At 40.0% G+C, this 15,956-nt stretch overlaps 1 protein-coding gene across 1 annotated transcript in view; it reads left to right on the top strand.

Annotated features, from left to right (window-relative positions):
* STAB2 (stabilin 2) overlaps positions 1-15,956 on the top strand; it is a 335,756-nt gene that overhangs the window by 315,603 nt on the left and 4,197 nt on the right. The window contains exons 65-67 of the mRNA XM_073575159.1: positions 105-254; positions 863-973; positions 2,138-2,266. Of these exons, the coding sequence (XP_073431260.1) occupies positions 105-254; positions 863-973; positions 2,138-2,266 (390 nt within the window). The remainder of the gene's footprint in view (positions 1-104; positions 255-862; positions 974-2,137; positions 2,267-15,956) is intronic.

Genomic DNA, 15,956 nt, shown 5'->3' with positions numbered 1-15,956 from the left:
GAAATTCTTTTTAAAAGCTCTTAGATTCTTGTATTGGTGGTAGATTACAATGACAATAAATAATAAGTCACAATTATTGTAACTTTCCTGCTTTATTTTCAAAGACGCTCTCCGAACGTGACATTGAATATCACACTGCCAATGTCAGCATGGTATTCATCAATGACCTCACCAATGGAACATTGCTCCAGACCCGGATTGGCAACAAGCTACTTGTTTCTTTTGAAGAAACCTCATCAGACACAGAAAACAACGTGAGACATCAATATAATAAGAATAAGGTTACATTTATTTTCTGTGACTATTATGAGTTTATTTTACATTTCTGGCTACAACATATGCCAGGGAAGTTGGGACTAGGCTTACAGAAGAGGGAGGATATGTGCAGGGGCAAGGCTATTTGGCATTGGCCCCATCCACCTCCAACTCACTGGTGCCTCCATTGGAGGAATCCCACTGGAGACTTCTATGGAAGTAAAATGGGGGGCTCTGTTCTTTGGTAGTACATCAGATGCTGATAAGATACAGGTACTTGGTATCACTATGTGCAGCAGAGTCCGAGGATTACTATTTAGGTAACTTTTATTCCTTGCAATAGCTACAATAAAGTAAATACTAAAAAACAACACAATGGGATTGATCCAATAATGTGCTTATGCCAGAAGTCTCTGGAGTAAACACCTAAATAAGAAAAACTTCCATCACACAGTACTACTTAGTGATTTAGAAATGGAGTTTGTGGTATTATTTGGTATATGTGTATAGTGTACATTTGTATACTTGTATTTTGTAGCTGGATATAAGAGTATGATTTAGAGATATTCTATATTAGTTAATTTATTTTATTGTTTATTCTTTTCAGAATAAAATCAGATATGTTGACGGAAAACGTATAGTACAGGGCGACTACATTGCTTCAAATGGAGTGATACACATGATATCTGGGCCTCTAAAAGCTCCTCCTGAGCTATTAGTAAGTATAACTGGATGTCCAAGTTTATATGCACAGAGCGGCCACTAGGGGGAACAGCAGATGCTGTATAGTCCATACATTCACACAACTGTATTGTCACTGCATATCCTAACTGCATTACATCAGGAAAAAACATAGGAAAATATTGTACTGGGAAAGGTTATCCTACTGGACTATGATAGGATCCAATCCTATTTTAGCCAGAAATATGTGAATGTTACATGAAAAGAAAATACAAATTTTTTTTTATAGGAAGAAAGTCCCTCTCGCAGCAACAATACATGAAACCGTTTTATTCTTAGGCTAGTTTCACACTAGCGTTTGGAGGCGCAGCATACGCTCGCCGTGAAGCTCCGCCCCCTGTCGCGCCTTCTCCGGTAAGCTCCGCCTATGAGCGCATGACGCTGCATGCGACCTGTGTACCCTATCTTTAGCATTGGGTATACAGGCCGTGCGCAGGTATGCTTTTGCCGGCACATGCGCTCTTTTGACGGTGCGCTGACCTGCGCCAAACGCATCGTGTTGCATTTTGGTGCGGCCGGCGCACCGTCAAAAGGACGAATGCGCCGGCAAAAGCATACCTGCGCATGGCCTGCATGCCCAATGCTAAAGATAGGGTACGCGGGTCGCATGCAGCGCCATGCGCCCATAGGCGGAGCTGACCGGAGGAGGCACGGCAGGGGGCGGAGCTTCACGACGAGCGTACTCTGCGCCTCCAAACGCTAGTGTGAAACTAGCCTTAGCTAAACAAATGGCTGCACTTAGTACAACCTTCTTGTACGTTGTAAGTACTTCCATGAATGTAGCTTCACTTTTCTGGAAAATATTGTCATGTTTTATTTACGTGTTATATGACTGAGGCTTCACGGTACAATAGGTGCTGGAGGGATTTTGTGAGCCATCAGACAAGGTCCACACTTGCGGCTTTGCTATGTACCTGGAGCCTTACACCAGTGGTGGACATAGACAGAAGAGGGCCCTTTGCAGGCCAATAGCTCCTCATAATGCACAATTCCACCTGCTTTGGAGGTGGAAGTGGCCTCCTTACCTCGTGTGATGCCACCACCAGTATGTCCGGCCCTGCCTTACACTCATGTAATAAGACGTAGTTAAACTTCATCTTACTTTTCCATCTTCTCATCATGTTCTCTTTGGCTGTACTAGGTTCTACATGCTGGGCATGGAGCAGGAATATTTTTTGGCATAGTCCTCGTCGTTGGATTAGTGGCACTTGCCATATTCGCATATAAGAAGTTCACCAGAAAAGACTTTCAGTTTCAGCAGTTTCATGAGGTAATTATCAACTAAAATACTGAGTTGATCTCAGTGCCAAGATCAGAGGAAGCCATAAACCAGATGTCTGTGTGGTTTACTGATCGGAGCACAGCCTGTCTCTCACGTACACATCCACTAGACCTTAGTCAGACACCACACCGAGCCTATGACCTTTATAATCCCATCCTTTAAATAGTTTTTTTTCGTCTTTGACATCAGTTGCTTTGTTGTGCTGACTGCAACAAAACACATAAGGGAATTCCTGAGAATGTGATATGTGAGCCACAAAAAAAAAAAATTGCTATGTCCCGCCAGTAAGGGGTGGCGTAAAAACTAAAGAAACTATTTATCTATCGGACAGACGGATTTATTTATTTTTTTACAGATGCACTAAATTTATCAATGATTATGCTAAGAGTTAAGCTATATTTTGAGACAATAAAAGGGATGCAGCGAAAAGCAAAACAGACTTCGATATCCCTTCCATAGTATGGTAATAGCTGCTGCATAAAGCTTCAGTTAGATGAAGTGGAACTTTATGCATACAAGCATCCGCATTCAGTACCTTTCCCTCTCCAGTCAGTTATAAGACTTAACCAGGGCCAGGCTGGAAGAAGGGCAGAGGGCCATATCATGGGTCGGCAGGCCAGCAGAATAGAATGTAAATGTTTATTTGTGATACTGCCTGCGTCTCATCAGCGTAGTGGTTCCTGTATGGTCCACAGTCTGATGATGACTGATAACAATGGTAACAAGATGCTGAGGCAGTTGCTATTAAAGGGATTTCTCACAAACCAAATTAATTTTAATCAATAGACCTTGGAATAATACTAAGTTCCACAACTGGATGTGTTTAAAAAATGTTCCTGTGCAGAGATAATCTTATAACTGTGCCCTGCTGTGTACTGGGTAATGGCCGTGTCTGACCGTAGAGGGACATGGTCTGATCATACCACAGCTCCTGGGCAGGGGAAGAAGCAAAATACAGAAAGGACAGCAGCGATCACAGCTGATTCTTTTTGTGAGGTAAAGCATTTCCCTGCCTAATTTTTAAACAAAAACGTTTTACACACGTGGTCAAAATTGTTGGTACCCCTCATTTAATGACAGAAAAATCCACAATGGTCACAGAAGTAATTTGAATTTGACAAAAGTAGTAATAAATAAAAAATCTATGATAATGAACAAATGAAAGTCGGACATTGCTTTTCAACAATGCTTCCACAGAATTTAAAAAAAAATAAATAAAACTCATGAAATAGGCCTGAATAGAAATGATGGTACCCTTAACTTAACATTTTGTTGCAAAACCTTTTGAGGCAATCACTGCAATCAAATGATTCCTGTAACTGTCAATGAGACTTCTGCACCTCTCAACAGGTATTTTGGCCCACTCCTCAAGAGAAAACTGCTCCAGTTGTCTCATGTTTGAAGGTTGCCTTTATCAGACAGCATGTTTTAGCCCTTTCCAAAAATGCTCAATAGGATTTAGGTCAGGGCTCATAGAAGGCCACTTCAGAATAGGCCAATATTTTCCTCTTAGCCATTCTTGGGTGTTTTTAGATGTGTGTTTTGGGTCATTATCCTGTTGCAAGACCCATGACATGCAACTGAGACCAAGTTTTATGACACTGGGCAGCACATTTTTCTCTAGAATCCCTTGATAGTCTTGAAAAATATTCAGAATTGAGAGTCCTCAGTGGTTGATACCTTTTAATGGCTAACTGAAAAGATGGTAACACATTGCAAGCTTTCGAGACTACTCAGGTCTCTTCTTCAGGCTAGACTAATACAAAATCTGAAGAGTCATAATACAACACAGAAAAAATGCAATAGATAAGACAAGTGACGAGAAGCAGAACTATCAATATGGGAGAGGGAGAAACATAAATATTGGACCAGTACAGAGATAAGGAGTCCGGATGTTTTATAGTCCTCTGATGGGGTCTCCTAATGTGTTGTGATGCCCCCACCAGGTCTTGAAAGCAAATTCTTTAATTGATGTAAAAAGACATAAATCCATGCGACACATTGATTCCAGCACTGAGAGTGTTAAAGGTCGTCACAAATTTATACTCCCAAACACGTCTCTCTCTCTGAGATGTGAAGTTACCTTTCAATACCAGTAATTTCATATCCATGTTGCTGTGATGAGGGATACAAAAATGTTTTGCCACAGGTAGATCCATTCTTTTTTCTCTTATTGTGTGACGATGAGCATTCATCCTTCCTTTATAGTCTTGAGATTTCATTGTACCCTGCACAGATTCTAGACACCCTTTTCCAGATGTAGCAAAGCAGCCCCAGAACATAACAGAGCCTCCTCCATGTTTCACAGTAGGGACAGTGTTCTTTTCTTGATATGCTTCACTTTTCTGTTTGTGAACATAGAGCTGATGTGTCTTGCCATTTTTGTCTCATCTGTCTATAGGACATTCTCTCAGAAGCTTTGTGGCTTGTCAACATGTAGTTTGGAAAATTCCAGTCTGGCTTTTTTATTATTTTTTTTTCAATAATGGTGTCCGCATCCCCCATGAAGTCCACTTTGGCTCATACAATAATGGATGGTACGATCTGATACTGATGTTCCTTGAGCTTTGAAGTTCACCTTTAATCTGTTTAGAAGTTTTTCTGGGCTCTTTTGTTACCATTCGTATTATCCGTCTCTTTGATTTGTAATCAATTTTCCTCCTGCGGCCACGTCCAGGGAGGTTGGCTACGGTCCCATGGAGCATAAGTTTCTGAATAATATGTGCAACTGTAGTCACAGGAACATCAAGCTGCTTGGAGATGGTCTTATAACTTTTACCTTTAACATGTTTGTCTATAATTTTCTTTTAATCTCCTGAGACAACTCTTTCCTTCGCTTCCTCTGGTCCATGTTGAGTGTGATACACACCATGTCACCAAACAGCACAGTGAGTATCTGTACCCCTTTATAGAGGTCCACTCTCTGGTTCCAAGATTGTAGACACCTGTGATGCTAATTAGTGGACACACCTTGATTTAACATGTCCCTTTTGTCACATTATTTTCAGGGGTACCATCATTTCTGTTCAGGCTTATTTCATGAGATATTTATTTATTTATTTTTTTAATTCTGTGGAAACCTGGTTGAAAAGCAATGTCTGACTTTCATTTGTTCATTTTCCTAGTTTTTTTTTAGTTATTACTTTTGTCAGATTTAAGTTATTTCTGTCACCATTGTGGATTTTTCTGTCATTAAACGAGTGGTACCAACAATTTTGACCACATGTGTACCTCAAAGAAAAAATTATTTGTGGTCCCGTGCTGTCCTGTCTGTATACTCTTTTTCTTCCTCCCCTGCCCAGGAGCTGTGGTATGATCAGACCATGTTTCTGTACGGTCAGACACAACCATTACACAGCACAGAGCAGGGGCACATTTATAAGATTATCTCAAACACATCCAATTGTGGAGGTTATTATTCCAATATGTATTAATTAAGTTCAACTTTAAAATTAACACTGTTTGTGGGAAAACCCCTTTTAAGGGAATTTTTCACCACATTTGACTTTCCTTATCTACTAATATGAACATTCGGATTATAGACTGCTAAAAACAGTTCTCCCTGTGTATCTCATATCAGATGCACTGTTGAGAAATTCTCTTTTATCACCTTATATAAAGTGACCTCTTCCAGGCTCTGGGGAGAAAGCTGCCCAGAAGAAGATAACTCTGCCCCAGAGCTTATTTTACATGAAGGGGGAGTTTACAGTGAGACATGTAACTAACACAGAACAGGATAAATGAAATTTGTCTTCTTGCAAACACATTTTTACTTCTCTCTAAGCTCTGCTGTATTGCATCAATATTGCAACCTTGTGTGGGCTGGAAGCTGAAGCGGAGAGGATCCTGCAGATGTGTTAGGTAAAATCACACACAGGCCCTGCAGTGAGATCAGAAGAGCAGAGAGCGGGCAGTACACATCACACTGGTAACCATTACACATCACATTGGTAACCCTGGCAAACATTACACATCACACTGGTAATTGCCACTTCATGTAAAATAATCTCAGGAGGCAGTTATCTCCAGGCACCATCTTCCCCAGAGCCTGGAAGAGGTCAATTACATAAAGTGATAAAAGAGAGTTTTTCAACAACACATGTGATATCAGATACACCGGTAGGATTGTTTTCTGCACTGTACAACTTATAAGCCCATATTGACCCCTTCCCGACATTGAACGTATCCATATGATCAGGTCGCTAGGTACTTACCGACCTTGGACATATCTATACGTCTGGGTGCAATCACCGCCGGGTGTCAGCCGATTCTGACAGCTAACATCCGGCATTCGGTGCAGGAGTGATGCCTACACCGCTCCTGGCACATTAGCCCCCTAAATACTGCAATTGCAGCATACATTAACCCCCCTGAAATACTGCGGCTGCAGCATTTAATTAGCAGTCTAATGAAATGAAAATTGCAAACATCCAAAATGCAAGAATAATACACACAACTCCAAAAATGAATGGAGAAAAAAGGATGACTGAAGCAAAAAATAATGCAAACATTTTTGTATTGTAAAAAAATTTTTTTTTTAATGTATCCATAAGAATCATATCAAGAAATGAAAACCACAAATCAAAGGACACGGATCAAGGGGCATGTAGTAAATGCCACTGTTATTTTCACACACAAAAAATGGTAAAATATATGCATATATATTATATTATGACCTACAATAATAATTGGTATGCCAAAATTTCTGCAAAAATAAGGTCATAAATATATATACAAAACCCCACAAGAAATGTTCAAACAATACTGTTATAAAATTATTGTAAAGTGCTAAGTGCATAAATGGGGTTAATCTTGTGCAAAAGAGAAAAAAAAAAATCCCATGTATATAAAACTTATGATAAATCACACACTAAGTTGAAATCCTTGTGAGGTGATTCCAAAAGCGAGCCTAAAGTACAATAGTACACAAAATGCGCTCTAAATAATCATATGTGTGCATGGTAATATAGAAAAGAAAAAAAACGGAAAAAAAATGCAAAAAGATGCAGCAAACTGCAATGGTGGTGAGAAATCCACAATGAAAGAGAAAGCTACTGACCAAAAATTGGGATCACAACTATAAATAACAACACATATAATGTTTATTAAATGTCAATCAAACCGAAAAACACATTAAAAACATTAAAAAGTCACAAAAAGTGACACATTAAACCCAAGTGGGTTACTAATATAACCCTGACAGGTTCCAATCATCTAGGGGATAGCTGATAAGCTCACTAATGGTCCCAATTTAGAACAACACAGCCATGACATGTAAAGCACATAAATTGTACAGATTGATAATACAAAGCCTCAATAGAAACATAGAAATCAATGAACTGTTGAGATAAAGAATGCAATATTCATGTCAAACACAATAAAAAATAGAACCAGAGTACATATAAAGACAGAATACTGAACCACGCACCAACAATTCCTATAGAGGTAAGAAAAGTGTATCTACACCCTGAAACAATTAGTTCAGTACTGGGTAGACAACCCAAAAGGAAGTGCATGGAATATGCACTAAGTGTCGTGGCAGTGTACTATACCAAAGATGAGAGGAGCCTGTGGACGTGCCCGACGCGTGTCGCTACGGCGAGGTAGCTTCGTCAGGGGCTAAAGATTAGGTCTGAGAGACGTCATATAAATATACTTAATAACGAGCACAATAAACAGCAGCTGTGATTTAATACCTGTGCAGTCACAGTGCAAAAAGAGGCAAGCAGAAAACTAAGGGACGTTCCGAGACGTCACTTCCGGCAGAAGAAGGTCATGCCATATGCAATGACTGGAATCGGCCAGTGCGCCTGTGCAGATACACCTAGAGAGGACTAAAGAACGCTCTGTAACGTCACTTCCGGCGGAAGAAGGTCATGCCGAAAACAGTGACCAGAATCGACAATTGCGCTTGCGCAGATACACATAGAAAAGGGGCGGGGGCGAATCGCTCCCTCAGCGCCATATGTATGCTCACAATAATCGCTTTATGTGAAAGAAAAACAGGCGACCAAAATCGATCAATGCGCATATATAGTCCACATATTATAAGGTCATAAACTGCTGTTGCGCATGTGTATTGGTAAAGCATCGTACAAGCTGTCAATATAGTTCATCAAATACCATATTTAAATTAAATAATGGTAACAACAGGTAGAATCTAAATACCATGAAAAATAAACACTTCTGCACAAAGAGTATCAATACAGTGCAGAATTTTATCCTCATATACCATATTTAAGTTAGACAGTGATATTAATAAAATCGCAGTACCATAAAAAATAGGCACACTAGGTTTAATCAGCTGGCCACACCCAATCATAAATGGCCAATGTTCGAAGTTAGTCAAACCGTTATGGACATGTACACACCCATCATAGAAAACTATCCTTCAAACTGGTATGAAGGGAAAAAAAAAAAAAAAAAAAAATTATTTATTTATTTTTTATATAGCCATAGACTGGTGTGCCAGAGGGAAAAGGTCCTAGAACGCATGTTACCATACGAGCATATCAGCTTTATTAGACTGAGAGTGGTACAGTCATTATTAACGTACCCAGTCAGTCCTGGGGGAAATATGGGAAAAGAGAGGTCAATGCTGCAACAACCATAAGTGCAACGTCCACAGGCCCCACCCCAAGGGGCACATAGACGTGCAACCTGCTGCTTAAACCACCCAATATTTCAACCCCAGAAGGAATAGAACCTTCTAAGGCCAGCACATTCGGTTTAGTCAGCTAGCCGCACCCAATCAAAGATGGCCGATGTTCAAAATCAATAAAATGATCATGAACATGTACAGACCCATCAAGGAGAACCATCCTTCAAACCAGTGTGAGATTTAAAACAATAAATAAACATAGCCATAGACTGGTGTGCCAAAGAGAGGAGGTCCTAGAACGTATGTTACCATACGAGCATATCAGCTTTATTAGATTAAGAGTAGTTCAATCATTATTAACATACCCAGTCAGTCCTGGGAAATATATAGGAAAAGAGAGATCAATGTTGTAGCAAATATAAAGACAACGTCCACAGGCCCCACCTCAAAGAGCACATAGAGGTGCAACCTGCTGCCTCAGCTACCCAATATTTCAACCCCAGAGGGAATAAACCCTTCCACTGCCAGAACAAATTGTGTGTCATGTAAGCACCAGAATTTTGACAGATATGAATGATAGGTTATAAAAACTGAGCCTAGACCTAAAGATAGGAGTGGGAAAAGAAAAATCCACACATATCCCACTTAGGCTAAACATGACACTATTGGTCCACAGGCTCCACCCAGAACTAAGTCAGGTGGAAGTACAGAAGGACTAAAGGGACACTGTAAATACAATATCCGAAAAGATATACACTACAGCAGTCATAAATTGTCAAAGTCCGAACAAAATCCATCCAGGACCCAAATTGAAGAAGGAAGTGGTGAAGAGAAGAATCCAGTGAGATCCATGTGAGATCAAGGAGAGATCCACTTTACTCTTGTCCACTGGCATAGAATATCCAAAAGCAATGGAATTGAAGATTCCCAAATGGGATGATGCTCCAGGAGCATGATTGTCACACCAAACCGAAAGGTTCTGCAAAAAGGATAAACAGAAATGAATCAAATATTTCATTTACACCTGTTTGTAAAAACCAGTAAAGAGGAGATCTTCATTCAATCCCAGTGGGGTCCGACTCCTAAGATTATAAATCCACTTGGACTCTCGCTTCAGAAGTTCTAATGAGATATTCCCTCCACGAATATCAGATAGTACAGATTCAAGGCCCATAACCCGTATGCCAGTGCAAGAACTATTGTGTTCACGTAGAAAATGCAAAGCAACTGAACTCAGGGGTTTACCTTTCTCCTTGTCAGCCCTTGCTGTATTGATGTTAGATAGATGTTGCTGTATTCTTTTACGAAGTTCTTGCGTGGTTTGGCCTACATAAATCTTGGGACAGCGACAAATCAAGGCATACACTAGGTTCTTGGTTCTGCAATTAAAGTAAGATTTAGAAACGATAGGTGTATTCAGAGTGGGGATGGCAACACCCTCCCGACCCACCGTAAGGGGACAGATATTGCATCCACCACAGGCAAAAGTGCCAACCAACCGTGTACCCCTATTTAGCCTTTGTGTAGGTCTCTTAAAATGGCTATGACAGAGGGAGTCCTTCAAGGATTGAGCCCTCCTTGCTATCATAGTGGGCCTAGGATCAATATGTGGCGCCAATTTGGGGTCATTAGTCAACATATCCCAATATTTCGATAGGATACCACGTATATTATGCCACTGATTATTATAAGTGGTGATTAATCCAATGGATTTCGTGGTATTCCTTATTCTTGGTTGCAATAGTTGTCTCCGATTGTTAATCTTCGTTGTCTGAAAAGCCCTAGAAATAACCTTCTGGGGATAACCCCTATCTCTAAAACGATTTGTCAAATCCTGTGCCTGAACAAGAAAATCATGCTGTTCTGAACAGTTTCTTCTTACCCTATAGAATTGGCCCTTCGGTATACCATTTTTCAAATGACCAGGGTGAAAGCTTGAGTAGTGAAGAATACTGTTAGTTGAAGTGGGTTTCCGGAATAATGAGGTCTTCACCATACCATCCTCAATCCACAGTTTCAAATCAAGAAATTCTGCCACAGAATCAACGAAATTCGCTGTAAGATGGATATTAAACAAATTGTTGTTATGCAGATCTATAAATTTCTGACACTCATCCAATGATCCAGTCCAAAACAACAGTACATCATCAATGTACCTAAACCATTTAAATACATGGCTGTTAAAATCCTCTGTATTGTAAACATGATTTATTTCCCACCAACCCATAAAGAGGTTGGCATACGACGGGGCGCAACGCGCCCCCATCGCGGTCCCAGATACCTGCCTATAAAAAGAACGATCAAAGACGAAATAGTTCTTGTCCAAGACGAAGTACAGTAGATCCACCAAAAAGGAGTCATGTTGTCGATCACCAGTTGTACGTTGCTCCAAAAAGGAGGAAATAGCCCGAATTCCCAAGTCATGCCGTATGTTGGTGTATAAAGATTCAACGTCTAGAGTGACGATCAGGGTGTTTGGGGGGATTTGTAGATCACTAAGTACAACCAATAGATGTGATGTATCCTTGATATACGAGTCCAAAGTCGTTACTAAAGGCTGTAAAAAATAGTCGACATAAATACAAGGTTTCTCAAAGATCCCCCCAATCCCAGAGACAATGGGCCTACCTGGCGGTTCTTGAATAGATTTGTGCACTTTAGGCAACATATAAAAGGTAGGGACTCTTGTGTGGTGGGTGGTCAAAAAATCTCTCTCTTTCTGGTTAATGACATTATGTGCCACTGCCGTGGATAGTAGTCTTTCCAATTTAGACTTGAACACCAAAGTGGGATCAGATGGCAATAGCTGATAAAACAAAGAATTATTCAGCTGTCTGAATGAGAAATCCCTGTGAGGTGATTTCACAAACAAGCCTAAGGCCGGAGTCACACTGGCGAGGAATACGGGAGAGTGAGAGGCGCAAAAAGCACGCATTAGACACGGACAAATGATTTTCTATGGGGTCACTCGCACCAGCCGTATATTTCTCCTCCGTATCCTACGCTCCGTGCCACTCGCAGCATGCTGCGATTGTCAGCGTACTACGCCCGTAGTACGCCAATGCAAGTCTATGGGTGCGCAAAAAATACGGATTACACACGGAATACACGTGTGACTTGCGAGAAATACGCACCCAGTGTCTTTTAGCAAAGCCGGCAATTCAGTGCATGATACAGTAAACTCATACTGACAGGTTTAATAAAGAAACGAAAGAATAGATATATACACATAGAATACATATATATATATATATATATATATATATGCATTCTATATCTATTCTTTGGTTTCTGTTATAAACCCTGTCAGAGGGCTCCATTATATGTCCATTTTGCAAGCCTGCGAGAAAATCTCGCCATACGGATGCCATACGGATTACATACGGATGCTGACATGCGCAAAATACGCGACCACACCTTGATTACGGATGACATACGGAGCACTATTTAGGGGTCTGTCATCCGTATTACGCATGTAAAATACGGAGCGTATTTTGCGCAGGTTAGTGTGACTCCAGCCTAAAGTGCAATAGTACATGTAATGCGCTCTGAACAAACACATGTGCATGACAATTTGCTGTGAAAATGCAGAGACAGACAAATGCAGCAACTGCAATAGCAATAAAGGTTGTATACCTGATATGTGGCACAATGACCGTCCCACCAGAGCCGTGTCCTCACCCTGACAGCGCCGTTTCGCTTAATGCTTCCTCAATGGGGGCGTACTATTGTACTTTAGGCTCGCTTTTGGAATCACCTCACAAGGATTTCAACTTAGTGCGTGATTTATCAATCAGTTTTATATACATGGGATTTTTTTGCAAAAATTTTTTTTCTTTTTTGCACAAGATTAACCCAATTTATGCACTTAGCACTTTACAATAATTTTATAACAGTATTTTTTGAACATTTCTTGTGGGGTTTGGTATATACATTTATGACCTCTTATTTTTACAGAAATTTTGGCATACCAATTATTATTGTAGGTCATAATATATATATGTATATATTTTACCATCTTTTTTTGTGTGAAAATAACCGTGGCATTTACTACGTCCCTTTATCCGTGTCCTTTGATTTGTGGTTTTCATTTCTTGATATGATTCTTATGGATACATATAAAAAAAAAATTTACAATAAAAAATCGTAGTTACTTACCGATAACGGTATTTCTCTGATCCCATGACGGCACCATACATGTACGGGTGCCGTCATGGGGGAAAGAGAAAATCGTAGTTACTTACTGATAACGGTATTTCTCTGATCCCATGACGGCACCCGTACATCCGTGGTGCCGTCATGGGGGAAAGAGAAATATTTTTGCATTATTTTTTGCTTCAGTCATTCTTTTTTCTCCATTCGTTTTTGGAGTTGACTGCAGCATTTAGCAGGCATGCAGAGGAAGAGAGCCCCATTTGAATGCCGATCAGCACCCCCACAATGTCATCACAGGGACCTGATTGTTGCAGTGGTGACCCGATGTCATCATAATCACATCCGGGGCATCAGGCTCTAGCAAACTTGTTAGATCATGCACAGTGCATGATCTGACAAGTTTTTGTGAGAGCAGACTGTCACTACTAATGTATTGCAATGCATTATAACAGTAATCAGACTGCAGAAAGTGAAAGTCCCTTAGAGGAACTTAGTAAAAAAGAAAGTAAAAAAGGTGTAAAAATGTTTTTTAAATTATTTGTGATTTAAAAGATAATAAAATATATTGTACCCATAAATATTTTTTGAAAATACAAAAAGAGTACAAATATTTGGTATTGCCCTGTCCAGAATGACCCGACCTATAAAACTATCCCACCAGTTAACCCCTTCAGTGAACACCACAAAAAAAATAAAATGATGCTTTGAGACTAAAATAACATTTTTGTGGGATTTTTTTTTAAATTATTTTCACAGCTCAACTTTATGAACTTCTGTGAAGCACCTGGGGGTTCAAGGTGCTCACCACACATCTAGAGAAGTTCTTTGAAAGGTCTAGTTTCCAAAATGGGGTCACTTGTTGGAGGTTTCCACTGTTTAAGCCCATCCGGGGCTATCCAAATGTGACATGACATCTGCAGACCATTCCCTCAAAGTCTGCGTTCCAAAATGTCACCCCTTCCCTTCTGAGCCCTACCATGCGCACAAACTGCAGTTTTAAACCATTTTTATGGGAAAAATGTGTTTTGTTTTTTTATTTTCATGGCTCTCTGTTAAAAACTTTTGTTAAGCACCAAGGTGTTCAAGGCACTCACCATACATTTATATAAGTTCCCTTAGGGTTCCCAAAATGGTGTCACTTATGGGGGATTTCCACTGTTTAGGCACATCTGGCACTCTCCAAACACGACATGGCGTCCCCTAATTATTCCAGCAAATTTTGCATCCAAAAAGTCAAATAGTGTCCTTCCCTTCTGAGCCCTGCCCTGCACCCAAAGAGTGGGTTTTCCCCCACATGTGGTGTATCGGTAGGCTCAGGAGTAATTGCAAAACAAATTTTTGTGACAAAAAATTAAATGTTAATTTTTTCCTTCCGCATTCCAAAAATTCCTGTGAAGCACCTGACAGGTGAATAAATTTCTTGAATGTGGTTTTGAGCACCTTAAGGGGGTGCAGTTTTTAGAATGTTGTCACTTTTCAGCATTTTCTGTTATACAGACTCCTCAAAGTCACTTCAAATGTAATGTGGTCCCTATATTTGTTGAAGAAAATGAGAAATCGCTGGTCAACTTTTAACCTCTAAAACTTCCTAACAAAAAAAAACGCCTAACATTGTGTAGAGTACTATTAGGATTTGGCTGTCTTCACACTCTTCGCTTGTCACATTACAGTTCCATATGCAATTTTCATAGACACAGTAACATGCCACTCACTTTCTCTTCAGCTTCTTTCACTGTTTAAATTGAGAGACACAGAATAGAAAGAGGTTGGCATGTGATTGTAAGTTGTCGTAGAGATTGTGAAAACAGTTGAATACTAACAGTACCCTAAAAAAAATTATATATACACATATATATATATATATATTTTTTTTTTTTTTAAAGTGGAGTGCAAAAGGACCTCACTCTAACTTTTGCATTGTTCAGCTTTTGTCAAAACAGCTTGCTTTTTGAAGAATTAGGAAAACTGAGAATAAATGCAATTTCCAATTCACAGACTTTTTAATCTGACATTGTGTTCTGCTACCTTATCTCTGTGGTAAGCTTGATTTTGCTCCTGTATTACACTTCAGTTTTTTTGTCAGTTAAAATCCATCAAAATGGCGGAAAGTGGATCCGTTGCTAACTGATGTGAACGGATGACACTGGACCGTTTTTTTGACGGATCCGATGAGTGAAGAATTTTAAAGGAACCACAGCACGAGAGAGAGAGAGAATTTTTTTTTTCAGCCGCCAGAACAGACTTTAGGGTTAAATTTCCGGCTGAGTGAAGACTTTTGGGCGTGCGCAGTGTGAAGTGCGGATCCTGCCAGCCAAAAAAATGTTACATGCTCCGTTCGGGCATGTTGGCGAATGGCAAAATTTTGACGGATCCGCAAAAAAGCGAATCCAACGGATGGCCATCCGTCAAGATCCGCCGGTAATGCAACTCAATAGGGAAAAAAACGGATCCGCCAAACAAAATGGCGGATCCGTTTTTTTTTGCAAAACGGCGGATCTTGACTGATGGACAAAAACTGAAGTGTGAAACAGGCCTATGTATGCAGTAAGTTCAGTTCTGGTACTACATCTATGTAGTCAGCTCGGTTCTGTTCCTGTATCGGTGCAGTAAGGTTGGCTATAACCGTATCTATGTAGCAAGTTCAATTCTGGTACCATATTTATGCAGTAAGCTTGGTTCTGTTCCCATATCCTATGTAGTAAGCATAGTTCTGTTTCCATAGTGATGTACCAAGCTCAGTTCTGTTCTCGTATCTGTGAAGTAAATTTGTTTTTGTTCCCATATCCATGTAGTAAACACGGTTCTGTTCCCTTAGCTATACATTAAGCTTCTTTCTGTTCCTGCATGGAGTAATCTCTGTTCTGGTACCATATTTATGCAGTATGCTTCGTTCTGCTCACCCATCTTTGCCATAAATTCTTT

This window comes from Dendrobates tinctorius, unplaced genomic scaffold (assembly GCF_039654945.1).
Source record: "Dendrobates tinctorius isolate UK_male_01 unplaced genomic scaffold, ASM3965494v1 ptg000043l, whole genome shotgun sequence".
In the NCBI taxonomy this organism is placed as follows: Eukaryota; Metazoa; Chordata; class Amphibia; order Anura; family Dendrobatidae; genus Dendrobates; species Dendrobates tinctorius.
The sequence above is the reverse complement of the archived record's forward strand: the minus strand, read 5'-3'. Positions and strand labels throughout refer to the sequence as shown.